Source organism: Ambystoma mexicanum, chromosome 3p, assembly GCF_040938575.1.
Source record: "Ambystoma mexicanum isolate Mex_15411 chromosome 3p, UKY_AmexF1_1, whole genome shotgun sequence".
Lineage (NCBI taxonomy): Eukaryota > Metazoa > Chordata > Amphibia > Caudata > Ambystomatidae > Ambystoma > Ambystoma mexicanum.
The window spans coordinates 24,031,516-24,046,562 of record NC_090925.1 but is presented as its reverse complement, the minus strand read 5'-3'; the positions used below and the strand labels follow the sequence as shown (position 1 = coordinate 24,046,562).

The following is a 15,047-nucleotide window of genomic DNA, read 5'->3' as shown; positions in this document are numbered from 1 at the left end:
AGTTTAGGGGTTGCCACATGGAAGGAAAATTCCCTACAATTACGAAATCTTTCCTAACACCAACCTACATCGAAAGGCGCAGCCTCGCAGACCAGCCCAGGAGAACGCGCCAGGGACGACCAAGTGCTCGAGGCTATAGCTGCCCTGAGAACGTTCATTGACACAAAAATCGGCGAAGTGAAGGCTGACATTCAACTTATAAAACAGGATGCTCATAACCTGACGGAACGTGTCACCAACATAGAAACCATCCAGAAGGATATTGCCGAGGACACACAAGATCTCAAGGCAGAGGTGGCGGACCTTCGAAGAAAGGTGAGCCACTTGGAGGCCAGATCGGAGGAGGCAGAGGGCCGCGCCAGGCGCAACAAAATTAGAATCCTGGGCATTCCCGAGGGAGCCGAAACCACAGACCCTACGGCCTATATAGAGTCCCTAATACAGCAGGAAATTGGGGCGGAGAAACTCTTGCAGGGCTTTGCATTAGAAAGGGCCCACAGATCGCTCCAGAAGAAACCCCCTCCAGGTTCCTTTCCTCGCCCCATCATAGCGAAGGTCCTCAACTTCCGGGACCGCGAAGTGATCCTAATGTTCTCGAGAGAGGGCGGAGAGATAGAGCGGGACAATTCAAAAATCACCATCTACCCTGATTACACACAGTCAGTGCAGAGAGCAAGGAACTCTTTCGCCCCAATTAAAGCTAGATTGAGAAAACTAAATCTAAAATACATGCTGCTGTATCCCTCCAGACTAAAAGTGATCCACAAAGGGCGAGCGATATTTTTGGAAACTCCAGCCGCAGCCACCATGTAGTTGGAACACAATAACCTGGCCGAGGTCCCCTCCGAACCCACCCATGAGAACTGAACCGAATGCACAAGGGGTGACGGACCGACACCTGGACACCACCACCCTTGAACACGTACTGGACACCATCACAAGAGAGTATATCACCACCATGGAAACTACACTGAGAACATCAAGTGACTACGGGGCCCACCCGGCCTCCTGCTCATGAGCACACAGCACGCACCCACGAACGACCAGTGCTAGCTAGCTGCCGGCACGAACCTACTCGTGCCAGAAACCCAGATTGGGTCAGACAGCACGAGAGCCCCCAAGCACTGCCCCCGAGGCAGTAGCTGGGTGCACCAGTTATGGTTATTTTCGTTCAGTTTTTGTTATGACTGCACTCCTCATGAAAACTGTCCTCCAATTCACGGAGGATCAAAGGCCGGAAGCTGAAGCCCATCACCTCATGCAAGCGAATCGAAGCACGACACCTAGCAGTGGATGCCCATCCCAGGAAATGGGCGTGAAGCCTCCCATATCCACGATCGAAGTCAAGCAATGGCAACACGCTTCAGAATAATCACATAGAACGTCAGAGGGATGGGATCCTACCTGCGGAGAAATCGAATACACTCCTACTTGAAAAGGAAGAAGGTATCGTTCGTCCTCCTGCAGGAAACGCACCTCACATCCGACATCACGAACAAACTGGCGGACTATTGGGGGGGCCAGGGCAGTGGCTCCTCTTACTCGAGGTATGCACGTGGCGTATACACGTGGGTGAGTCCTGACACACCCTTTCACCAGATGGGGATGGAGACGGATGAAGAAGGCAGGTACGTGATAGTTTGGGGCATGCTGGAAAATTCCCGACTATGCATAGTCAACTCATACTTCCCACAACATGGCATACCCTCCCACCTTAAGCAGCTATGCGCCAAAATTGCACACCACAGGGAGGACGCCTTCTTGTGGGGGGGGAGACTTCAACTGCGTGATGAATGAAGACACAGATAGATCTTTAACGCCGCGCATCCCCAATAGCCCTGCTTCCCGTGCCCTCCGCAATGTGGTCGAGGACTTGCACCTAGTTGACGTCTGGCGAGATTTGCATCCCATCGACAGGGCTTACTCATTCTACTCAGCCCCCCACGGTTTACACACCAGGATAGACCATCTTTTCGTCGACAACGCATTGATCCCGCAGGTTGAGTCAGCGAACTACCTGGGAAGATCGATTTCGGATCATTCTCCTCTCCTGATACAGCTCCACCTAAGAGGCCCGTGGCCCCCTATCCCGATGTGGCGTATGCCAACTGAAACCTTAATGGACCCTGCATTCAAGGAAAGCCTAAGAGAGAAACTAGAAGAGTACGTAGAGATCAACAAGGGATCGGTCCAGAAGCGGAGCACATTATGGGAAGCCATGAAGGTGGTAACAAGGGGTGAGATATTAGCTGAAGCCGGTGGGATCAGGAGGCAACTGAGGAAGGAGCTAGAGGACAAGGAGGATGAGATCAGGCAACTGGAAGATGCTTTGCCTCTGACCACTGCCAGGGAGGCCAAACTGAAGGAAATCAGGGAGGACTGCAGGATAGCCTGGGAGAGGCTGTCCAAGTTCGACTTCTCCACACGGACCCTGAGAGCACACAAAGAAGCAGATAAGCCAGGCAGGATACTTGCTTGGCTATGCAAGAAGGAGAATCCGAGGCAGGCCCTCAAAGAGATCAGAGATGAGGGAGGCACAACACAAAGGACACAACAAGCAATAAATGAAGTCTTTTCAAGCTTTTACGCCAGGCTCTACACCCACAACGAGCGAATCCCTGAAGAAGACATTAGAGACACCCTGTACGAGATCGGACTACCCAAGCTGAGTCAAGAACATCGAGCTGGGCTGGAGGAGGCCATCACACTAGAAGACATATCGGAAGCGATCAGGTCCCTCTCCACTAGCAAGACTCCCGGGACGGACGGCCTCACCCCAGAATTCTATCAGGCCTACGAAGAGATCCTAACCCCGATATTACATGAAGTTTATTTGGAGGCATATGAAACTGGAATCTTGCCGAGTAGCATGAGAGAGACTCTCATAATACCAATGCTCAAACCAGGCAAACCACCCGATGAGTGCGACTCGTATCGCCCCTTGGCGATGCTGAATTACGATGACAAAATCCTCACAACTATATTAGCCAAGAGACTCTCGAGGGTGATAGGGTCCCTAATACATGAAGATCAGAACGGCTTCATCCCAGGACGTAACACCACCGCCAATCTGAGGAGGCTCCAACATGTTATGGCACAAACAGAGGAGAGCAAGGAGGACCTGGCGGTACTCTCACTTGACGCCGTAAAAGCTTTCGACTCGATATTTTGGGAGTGGCTGATCTTGACCCTGAGAGAGTTTGGTCTAGGGGAACACTTCATCCGGTGGGTCGAGGTGCTCTACAACAACCCGGAGGCGCGGGTGAAGACTGGTAGTGTGGTGTCAGGAGCATGGCCCATCCAAAGAGGAACCAGGCAAGGGTGCCCACTATCGCCGATGCTGTACATCCTAGGCCTGGAACCAGTGGCAATTTATTTTAGGAAGCAACTGTTCGACTCTGGCATCAGCATTGGTGGAACATATAACATCATCTCCCTATATGCCGACGATGTCCTTCTATACCTCCGGAACCCCCGAGAAACCGCACCTACAGCATTGGATGTCCTCGATAATTTTGCTAAATACTCAGGGATAACATTTAGTAGACAGAAATCATGCTTCTTCCCCCTTGCGGGACTCAGAGGAAGAGACATAGAGGAACTACCCGAAATAGGGATCCAGTGGCAGCCGGAGGCCTTCCGCTACCTAGGTCTAACCATCACGCACATGCCAGCCTCCACCCATGAGCGCAACACCAAAGCAGCAATGTGCAGGGTTCGAAGGTCCATTAAATTCTGGTCAAAGCTCCCCCTCTCAATGATGGGTAGAGCTGCAATCTCCAAAATGATTATACTTCCAAGATTCCTCTACTACTTCACCAACATCACACACTATATCCCCCCCGCCCTTCTTCAGGAAACTGGAATCTCTGATCAGGGACTTTCTTTGGGGTCAGGCCAGACATAGGCTTGCCCTGAATATCCTCACGCTCCCCCACACCGAGGGCGGCATCCAACTGCCCGACTTTCAGAGATACTATCTCGCAGCACAACTAACACATGTCACAAAGTGGCTCTCGGATGAACCCTCTGCTGAGACTGGCCTCCTTTGCCAGTTGACCGGGCCTACGCACCCTAAGGAGATAATATGGGGCTTGCAGGTGGGCCCCCTGACCCACCCATGATAGTAAAACTGGGGAGGCGGGTCTGGAACAGGCTCAGAACACTACTAGGCCTCCATCACCCGTACATGCCTGAAATCCCCATGCTGACAGATGTATGCAGGACCCCCATCGACCTCCCAGTAATGAGGAACTGGGAGAAATGTGGCCTCTATACATGGGGAGACATGTACAACGAAGGAGCCTTTAGAGACTTTGATTCGCTACACCTGAAGGACGGACTCTCTTCGGGCCAATCCCTATTTTACCAGAGGGTGAGACACGTAGCCAAGACCAAATGGAACACATGGCCCGAGGAGCCAGAGACCCACCCCCTTGTACAGGAGATGTATCATTTGAGCGACGGCTGGAAGCCGACATCGAGGCTGTACGCCCAGATGAACGACCGAGTTAACCCCAGAGGAGCGCGCCTGAAAGAGAGGTGGGAGACTGACATTGGGACAGAAATCACGGAGGAAGAATGGGCAAGAGCCCTGCTATATTCGAAGGAGGTGTCACGGAACGCCAGGTTCAGGATGAACCAGTTGAATGTCCTCTATAGGACCTACATGACCCCGCACAGGATAGCCACCTTCAATGACAAAATCCTTTCGACATGCCCATGGTGCTCCTCCGAACAAGCCGACTTGATCCACATGTTCTGGGCTTGCCCCAGATCCCAGAAACTCTGGCTTGCTGCCGAGCAAACCTGCAGGCGAGCTGGACTGGAAAGGTACGAATGGACACCTAAGGAGTGTCTCCTGGGCACCCATCCGAGACTTAGTAAAATCAAGCACCTAGTGAAGCTTATGGACATGGCATCCATTCTTGTGAAGAGAACAATAGCGATGGCCTGGAAGTCGCCCGCAGGCCCCAGATATGGACCCTGGATCAGGGAAATGGAAAGATGGACCACGGCCGAAACCAGGGCCTGGGAGGAGGGAAACAACAGAGATGGGGACGATGTGAGCACAACACTAGAGTCCTGGAAAGCCCTCATCAGGGACATGATCTTCTCGACAGACTTCAAACCCCCCTGAGCAGCCCAACAGGACACAAATCCTAAGCGAATCGTTACGATCAGACCAACGAGCCCGAGCACGTACCAAGCGCTGTGACCCGAAATGGCCACAAAGTGGGGTGGCCCCGGTTCCGAGCCAACATGCAGAATAAGGACCGCATTATGATACCATGGGAGTGGACAGTCAAAGTTGTTATTATTGTTAGTTTGTTGTTATCCGTTGTCCTTCTGGCAGACACGACACATGATTGATAATATAAAGCACAACCTGTGCTCAACTGCTATGCGTATGATTACAAATGCTAATAAAAACATTTAAAAATAAATGGTATTAGGAAAGGCCTAGATCCATCAGCAACTAATTCAATTCTAGTGTAACCTTAGTCCCTGTATCAGAGAATGATTCTCACCCGTTCAGCTCTGGAATGACCTTGCCTACTGCCTTGGCAGCTCCAGTGGTGGCTGGAATTATATTTTGGAATGCTCCCCTGCCATCGCGCCACTCTTTACCAGAAGGCCCATCCACAGTCTTCTGTGTGGCAGTTACAGCATGGACAGTGGTCTAGAAAAGAAAGGGAATGTCAACGAATGCTGCAGAGGACACTAGTGGTGGTCTCTCATAATCTTAAATTGTGGCTTTGCTTCTGTAACTAAACTCTTCACACTCACATAAACATCACCAGCACAGAACCCCACCAATACACTCAAACATTTAACATTTATGAATTAAAAAACAGACTGAAGATTCCAAAATGGCCAATGTCAGGGGGAGGACATTTTAATCACGGCTTGTCCCTCATCCTCATCTAAAGGAGTACAACACAGTCTCCCCCCTCTGCCCCCACACTTCTGACATTGGAAGCAGTGGGAGCCCCACCATTATGGCAGCGCAGGGAGTGAGGCTTTGACAGTGAGGAAGCAACTCGAGGCGGCACAGAAGGCGCCCGGGGGGGTGGGGGCAGGAGAAGGAGTGAGGCGTGGCTGCAGCTTGAGCGGCTGAGACTGCAGAGCCGGCTGCACGGGCGTGGAGTGTCTCGTGTGCCCTGGTGGATCTCGCAGAGGTTGTAGGCGGGCGCATGGCAGGGAGCGGAGCAAGAGCATGTGGAGGAGGAGCCCCTTCTGTGTAGTGTCTGTGAGCAGGAGCGGCATCTGAGGCATGACCACATGCCAGTGAAGCGGGCAGTAGGCTGTGTGACATTCTGAAACATTCTGAAACAGCTGGGATCCCTCCAGCAGATTGTGGAGCGGGGTGGGGCTGAGTCCGCCCTGAGATAGTGTATGGTGGCCCTGTGAGGGCTTTTACATCCACATTTGTGGATTGGATCAGGGCCCCCCCTCCTAACTTAAAATAGCAATCAGTGCCCAAAAATAACACTGAGGAAGGCTGAAGGTCGATGGTGTGGGGTTCTGCTGCGATACAGAAGGGCGCCAACCTGGGAATCCCATAAATCGCAGACTACAGGTGAGGAGGAGCGTGGGGACCCCAGACTGCCTTGGTATTTTACATTAAGAACAGCAGAACTCAGGGGAGGGATCCACGCTTGTGCAGGCAGTAGGCATGGTGAGCATTAATGCCCCTAAAGATTACCAACCTGTCAGGTTAACATTATGTTCTTCACATTTTCAAGGGCCTTCGGAAATATGGGCATTTCAGACATTTCTGGAGAAATAGAAGGGGAGTTTAGTTTAAATTCTAGGTTGAGTTAGGATCTAATGAAGCAGTTTAAGAATTAAAGCTTGTTTTCCTTAACTGTTCATCATTCAGAAAGACTTAACTCTCCCAGGCCAAGATGGTGGAAATACCTTTCAACAGTGATTGGTTCAGACTTGGGCAGTCATCATTGTGTTGTCATTTGGAATCTTCAGTGTAATTCTAAACTGCCTTTCATTAAAGTTATCCTCCAAGTAGGTCATATAGTTGTTAGCTCCAGTAAAATAAAGCTAAAAGTTTTCCATTTTAAAGGTGTAGATTATTTTACTGTTTAGTTATAGCCCAATCTCAGTACAGTAGTCAAGAAAGAAGTTTGGGAAGTCTGCAGCAGAAGATAAACCAAAGAGAACCAGATTGCTGAGCAGCTGAGCTGTCATGTCCACAGAATACAGACTAAGCTAAGTGATCTTCAGTTATATATAGTGTAAACTTGTTTATCATCTGAATAGAGTAAATAAGCTAAGAACTTTGAACAGTGAATATTGTAAAAAAGAAAGTTGAGTTATCTTCAAAATTCATTTATTGCGTGATATTTTTGTATAATCATAACTAACAGGGCGTGCGGTACGGAATCGCCGTGTTTTTAACATTTAAATAACTAAAGTGAACTTACTAACATTAGTTTTAGTTTTTGTTACGGGCGCAAGCATACGGCGCGTACTGTGCATTGGATCTTAGAAGCATGTGAGTTAGAAAAAAGGACCTTACGACGTCACACGCGCGTCGTGGCCATTTTGGATTTTCATTAGATTTTTCTTTTTGTCGTTGCGCTTCGTGATTTGATGAGACATTCTCAGATGAGACGATTGTTTTGAATTTTGAAAATAAAGGCTGACAAACGGATAAAGAAATCTTCAAGTATAGCATAGAGGTATTTAAAAAGAAAGGATATTAAATAGTATTACACAGGAGTTTACTAAAGATTCGTTCAGCCAAGACCTTAACACCAAGACAGCTTCGTTGGTCATTATTTTTTGCAGAATTTGATTTTGTGATTACGTTTAAGCCTGGACATCTGAATGGGAAGGCTGATGCTTTGTCCCGATGTTTTCCAGGAAGTTTGAAGGCAGATGATCGTGCTCCAGTATCACTGTTGTCCGAGAAGAATTTTGTATTGGGTGAGGTGCATAAAGGAGTTGATTTTCGAGAACAAATTCAGCAGTCATTATCTAAGAAGCAATTGGATGAATGGGAGGCTGGAGATCCTGTGCAAAGTGTTAAGGAAGGTTTGCCTTATGTGGATGCAAGATTGTATCTTCCTTCTGAGGAGTTACGGGATGAGGCGTTGAATTGTCATGATTCACCGATGGCTGGACATCCGGTAGTTAAGAAGACATTGGAATTGCTTCGGAGGGAATTCTGGTGGGAGAAGATGCGTGAAGACACCGAAAACTACGTTAGAACTTGTGAGATCTGTATTCGTGCAAAATCTGATCATCAAATACAGTATCTATGGATTACATTGTGGAATTACCATCTGACAAGGGTTGTTCGACCATTTTAGTGGTGGTAGATGTTTTCTCCAAGGCAGGACATTTCATTCCTATTAAGGGGGCTGCTAAGGCTACATCTTTAGCACAGGCTTTTTTGCAGAATGCTGTTAAACTTCATGGTTTGCCCAGTCAAGTGATTTCTGATCGGGGAGCACAATTTGTCTCAAAGTTTTGGAAAGCTTTTTGTAAGGAATTAGGAATTGATATTCATTTGAGTACTAGTTATCATCCTGAGGGTAATGGCCAAACGGAAAGAGTGAACCAGGAGTTAGAAAAGTACATTCCTTGTTATGTGGGCTCAGATCAAGGTTGGGTGGAGTTATTGTGGTTGGCAGAATTTTGTTATAACAATACTGTAAAGCATTCAACTTCAATGTCACCATTTTTTGTAAATCAGGGATTTCATCCACGTTTTCTAAGGGGAGTTAATCTTGAGGAGGTAGAGGTACCGGATGTGGAGTGCAGATTAAGAACTATGGGACAAAATTTGGAGAAGGCAATTCGAGCTTTGAAAATAAGTAAATTGAGTTACAAGAAATTTGCTGATAGAAAACGCAGAGAAGCTCCTAAATTTCAGGTAGGGGATAAGGTATGGTTATCCACTAAGAATTTAGCTCTAAAAGGGAAGAACAAATTTAGTCCCCGTTTTATTGGACCGTTTGAAATTGAACAGGTATATTCTCCAGTTTCTGTAAGACTGAAGATGCCATCTGGAATGAAGGTACACCCTACTTTTCATGTCAATTTGTTAAAGCCGTGTAGAAGTGACACTAGATTACTTGGGGTTCCTGGTCCAGTATTTTCTGATGACAGTGAATATGAGGTTCAGGCTATTTTAGATTCTCGGATTCTTCGAGGTAATTTAGAATATTTAGTGGACTGGAAGGGGTATGGTCCTGAGGAGAGATCTTGGGTTGGAAGTGAGGATGTTCATGCCCCTAGATTAACTAGGAAGTTTCATCTGTTACAACCTTGTAAACCAGGCCCTGGGACAGGGCTTTACGGAGGGGGTATTGTCAGGTTTCCACATTATGTTCTTCACATTTTCAAGGGCCTTAGGAAATATGGGCATTTCAGACATTCATTCTGGAGAAATAGAAGGGGAGTTTAGTTTAAGTTCTTGGTTGAGTTAGGATCTAATGTAGCAGTTTAAGGCTCAAATGCCAAGTGACATTGCTATATAGAGTGGTGATTCGCCCGGCTGGTAAATCTGTGAAAGGGGTAAGTTAGTACTAGAGCGTTGGCTTTGGCTATGCGAGTTTCCTGCTAGCTCAATGCAAGGACATTCTTTAACATAGAGTTGCTGGCACCTTCAATGTAGATACGTCGTGAACTGGATCCGATTGTGAGCAACAAGCCAATGGTGAACGGGTGGATCCCACCCTGTGAAGTCGGAGGGTGGGACCCTCACATTAGGGTGCACGGATCGCAGGTGGTTTTGAGCTGGGGCCATCTGTGTGCAGCACTGTCTGTAAACTACTGGTCTGAGCAACGATTCCACCCTAGGCTTTGGAGAGCAGGATCGGTACACCTCGGTACACGGTCCATATTGGACGGTTTGTGTGAGGTCCTCAAGGGGATAAGTCTAAGAGAGGCACATGTTGAAAGTCAAAGGAAGAAGACGGAATAAGGATACCCCAGCACATCCAATATCGAACGCTCGGGAACTGAGGGTACAATCACAAGGTGTTAGCGGACAGAGACACAGGGAACTCCAGGTGCAGCTCATTCTCCACAACCGCTATTGCCCGATGAGGACATTCCTGAACATTGCGATAAGATGGCGATTACCAAAGAAGAATTGATGCAATGATTAGCAGATCATCAGCAGCGCCTCAAGGAATCTCTTCAGCAATCTGTTCAGGAGCAGATTTCCTCTCTAAAAAACGGATGTAAAAACTGCTGTACAGGAAATAAAAGGTGAAATCTCAAAGTTAGGGGACGAGTAGATACAAAGGAGTGAGGCTTGCAGGAGCTGGCCGAGGATTCTCAGAAAACAGATGAAGCAATAAAACGATTGGCACAAATATCTCACAATTTAGAGCTCCAGTGTGAAGATCTCAAGAACAGGTCAAGGCGCTAGAACGTTAGATTTCAGAATGTTCCGGAAGAAATAGCCTACAAAGATCAAGCAATCAAAGCAAACTGCGCTGAATTGCTCCTGGAGATCTCCTTGGACAAGATTCATTTAGATAGGCTTTTTCAGAGCGAGACTGATAAGAAAAGAGCCAGGGGCCCGACCAAGGGACGTTTTGGTAGCCTTCACGTCTTATGGGCAGAAGGAAGAAATTCTGAGGGCAGCACGAGCAGGCACGTCTTTGACCATCAATGGCTCGGAAGTACAGCTCTTCCAGGACTTGGCATATTCAACTTTACTAAAACGGAGGCTGATGGGGCCAGTCACCAGAATTCTTCATCATGAAAAGGTTTGATATCGATGGAATTTCCCATTTGGTTTGCAATTCTCTTGAAAGGACAGGCTGATTAGAGTGAAAACGTGCAAGGAGAACAATTTATTTACCCCTGGTAACGTTCTTTCGACTGGATGTTCCTCCCACGTATTCCTTATCTTTGATATTTCCAATATCCCAGCTTTGCTGCTTCGGAAGCAGGGGCGCTGTGCGTCGATGCCTGTCGACTCGATGTCCCTCGGAGGCCTCTGTCTCGAAGTCGTTTTCACCGCAGGTATATTTAGTACACGCAGCGCCCAGTGGCCTCAGTTCAGTTTTTACAAGTGAAGCATTTATCTTGTGTCCGACAGCTACTCCCCCTAATAGAGCATAGACTGGAACCACAAGGGAATTCTACTGTGGGGTAGGTTGGGAGGGGCGATAAGGAATACGTGGGAGGAACATCTAGTCGAAAGTACGCTACCAGGGGTAAGTAAATTGTTCTTTGAATGTTTTGTGTCCTCCCACGTATTCCTTATTTTTGATACACTCCCAAAGCAGTTTAAGTAATTTGTATGAGGGAGTAGAATTTAATAAGATGAACGAACTAGTTACTCTTACCTTGTAACGTTCTTTCGATGGGATGTTCCTCCGACGTATTCCTTATCTTAGATAGAAATCCTTCAGCTTTGCTGGCCTCGGAAAATTTTTTCGCCAGAGGGCGCTGCGCGTCGATGATCGCCGAGTCGATGACCCTCGACGGCCTCCGTGCCGACGTCGACGTCATCCTGCCTATAAAGGCCGCGCGCAGCGTCCGTTGCTCAGTTCCGTTTTGTAGTCCCCAGTAATGTTTTTGGATTAGACTAATCACCTTGAAGGAGCATAGGCTGCAAACCCACAGGAAGTCATACTGCGGGGATGGATGGGAGGGTCGATAAGGAATACGTCGGAGGAACATCCCATCGAAAGAACGTTACAAGGTAAGAGTAACTAGTTCTTCGAAGGGATTGTGTCCTCCGACGTATTCCTTATCTTAGATAGACTCCCATAGCAGTGGTATTGTGACTGGAGGCGGGAGTAATAAAAGTTATGTTACCCTTCCAGAATGGACAGAGTGTAACACAGCCTTGCCGAATCTAGTTTCTTGACTAGAGGAGGAATCCAGGCTATAGAATTTGGTAAATGTATGTGCGGACGACCATGTGGCAGCCGCACATATATCTCGAATTGGCACCCCTCTTTGAAGGGCTGAGGATGTTGCGATACCCCTGGTAGAATGAGCCCTTAGATTTTGAGGAGGCTCCTTTCCTGCCAATTTGTAGCACTCCAGAATGGCTAAAATAATCCATCTGGAGATGGTTTGTTTTGTTATTGGAAGGCCCAACTTATGTCCTGCATAACCTACAAAGAGTTGGTCTGCTTGTCTGATCTTAGCCAATCTGCTGATATAGAAGCTCAAGGCTCGCTTAGGGTCCAGCCTGTGCAGTCTCTCTTCCTCCTTCCCCGGATGAGGAGGAGGGTAGAAAGAAGGTAATATAATCTTCTGAGTGATGTGAAACTCCGAGACTACCTTCGGGAGGAAGTTAGGCTTCACCTGAAGAACAACTTTGTCCTTGTAAAAGATTGTATGTGGAGGTTTACACGATAAGGCTTGCAACTCGCTAACCCTTCTAGCAGATGTCAATGCTATTAGCAAAACAGTTTTGAGGGTGAGAAGCTTCAATGAACAAGAGTGTAGTGGTTCAAAAGGGGCACCCTTTAGGAAGTTTAAAATTAGGTTTAAATCCCATAAGGGAACTTGAAAAGGTTTCGGGGGATAAACATTAGTTAATCCTTTTAGGTATTGTATTACCAATGGAATTTTGAAGTATGAAGGCTCCTCTGCAGTGCGCTTAAAGATTGATAGCGCTGCGAGATAGCCCTTAATTGTGCCAACCTGTAGGCCTGAATTAGCCAGGTAAAGTAAGAATGACAACACCATAGGTGTACCACAAGAAAAGGGTTCAATATTCTTTTCTCTGCACCAGCTGCAAAATTTGTTCCAACGGCAGCGGTATAGAGTTTTAGTTGCCGGCCTTCTGGCCGAAAGCAACACCTCCATAACATCATCCGGAAGGTCCCAATCCTTGTACCTCAACCTTTCAGACACCAAGCGTGAAGGTTGAGGGTCTTGATGGCTGGATGGAGAACCTGACCTTCCTTCTGCGAGAGAAGATCCTCTCTGTATGGCAGTCGAATTGGAGGGCAGATGGACATGTCTAGAAGGTCCGGGTACCACGTTCTCCTGGCCCAATCCGGGGCAATTAGGATCATGGTCTTCCGAAACCTTCTCAACCTCCTGATCATTTGAGGAATGACAGGGACCGGAGGGAACGCGTACAGAAGTGGGAACTCCCAGTCCACTACGAACGCATCTCCTAGAGCTCCTCTCGGGGGAAATTCCCTTGAGCAAAATCTGTCGCACTTCCTGTTGATACTGGTGGCGAACAGATCCACTTGAGGGGTTCCCCAAAGGGCGAAGATCTCTTGAAGGACTTCCTGAGCTATCTCCCACTCGTGAGAGACTGTGCTCTGCCTGCTCAGAGCGTCCGCTGTCAAGTTCTTCTCTCTGGCTAGGTGAATTGCCGATAGAGAGATTCCTTCCTGAATTGCCCAAAACCAGAGCTGCATCGCCTCTCTGCACAGTGGTAGTGAGCCTACGCCTCCTCTTTTGTTGAGGTAGTGCATGGCCACTGTATTGTCCGTCATTATTAGGACGTTTCTTCCCCGTACAGACGGCAGAAAAGCCTTCAGCGCTAGTCTGATGGCTCTCAGCTCCAACAGGTTGATATGTAGTCTGGACTCCGATGGAGACCAACGACCGCTGATGGTCAAGTCGTTGGCGTGAGCTCCCCACCCCGTGAGTGAGGCATCCGTGACTACTGTTATCTCCGGCCATGGTTGCCAAAACATTTCTCCTTTCAGGATGTTCTCCCGACAGGCCCACCACTGAAGGTCTCGGGCTACTTTGACCGGGATCCGAAGGAGATCTGTCATCCTTCCTGAGAACTGTGACCACTGAGTTCTCAGTGCCCACTGGAGGGATCTCATTCTCAGGCGAGCCTCCGGCACGAGGAATATGCAGGATGCCATGAGGCCTAGCAACCTCAGAAAGTCGTAGGCTGGGAGATATTGGGCATTCTGAAATCTGATGACCATCTGCAGAATATCTCGAGCCCTCACCTCTGGTGGCAAGGCTTTTCCCAGGGAAGTGTCCAGGACTGCTCCAATGAATTGGAGTCTCTGTGATGGTATCATCTGTGACTTCTTTAAATTGAGGGAGAAGCCCAGCTTGTGAAGGAAGTGGCAAACATAATCTAGTTGTCTCTGAGCCTGTTCCGAAGATACAGCTCTGATCAACCAATCGTCTAGGTAAGGGTAGACATGAATCCCTTCCCTCCTTAGACTTGCAGCCACAACCGACATTAGCTTGGTAAAGACCCTCGGGGCGGAGGTTAGCCCAAATGGCAGAACTCGAAATTGATAATGAGAGCTGCCAATTGCGAACCTCAGGTATCTCCTGTGCCTGGGATGGATCGGCACATGGAAATAAGCGTCCTGGAGGTCTAGAGATACCAACCAGTCCTGAAGCTGGAGGGCCTGAAGGATCTGAGAGAGAGTCACCATCTTGAACTTGTCCTTTCGGAGGAATTTGTTCAATTCCCGTAAGTCTAAGATGGGTCTCAGTCCTCCGTCCTTCTTCGGTATTATGAAGTAGGGGGAGTACCAACCCTTGTTCCTTTCCGCTACAGGTACCAGTTCTATGGCACCTTTCTCTAGCAGGTCTAAAACCTCCTGCAAGAGGAGCGGATCTGGAAGCTTCAAAGGGTTGTTCCCCGGTGGATGACTCTGAGGGATATGTAGGAAGGGCAGGCAGTAACCTTGGGCCACTGTCTCCAGAGCCCAAGCATCTGACGTAATAGCCTGCCATTCCGTCAGATGGTGAGTTAACCTGCCCCCTACTGGTGTTCTGTGAGGGGAGACCTCAGAGTGGTTTTGAAGCGGCTGATGCAGTTGCCGAAGGTAAAGTGGCTCCTGCTCCTGCGGGTGCGGCTTTCTTTCCCCTACCCCGTCCACCACGGGTAAATCTTCCTTGGCCTCTTTGAGCCGGTCGTCCCCTGCCCCTTCCATATGAGGAATAGTAACGAAAGGACCGTCCTCTCCACGATGATCCCGAAGGACGAAAGGTATTCTGACGGATAGCAGCTCCCAATGACTTGGCTGCTGCCTTGGACGTTTGCAGTTTCTCCAAACTGTCATCCGCCTTCTTTCCAAAGAGGGTAGAACCGTCAA

The 15,047-nt window shown here is 48.4% G+C and overlaps 1 protein-coding gene across 4 annotated transcripts in view; it reads right to left on the bottom strand.

The window, feature by feature from the left end:
* LOC138579460 (glyceraldehyde-3-phosphate dehydrogenase-like) overlaps positions 1 to 15,047 on the bottom strand; it is a 1,247,463-nt gene that overhangs the window by 524,987 nt on the left and 707,429 nt on the right. For all 4 annotated transcript variants that reach the window (XM_069649792.1, XM_069649794.1, XM_069649793.1 and 1 more), the window contains one exon: positions 5,532 to 5,683. In XM_069649792.1, the coding sequence (XP_069505893.1) occupies positions 5,532 to 5,683 (152 nt within the window). The remainder of the gene's footprint in view (positions 1 to 5,531; positions 5,684 to 15,047) is intronic.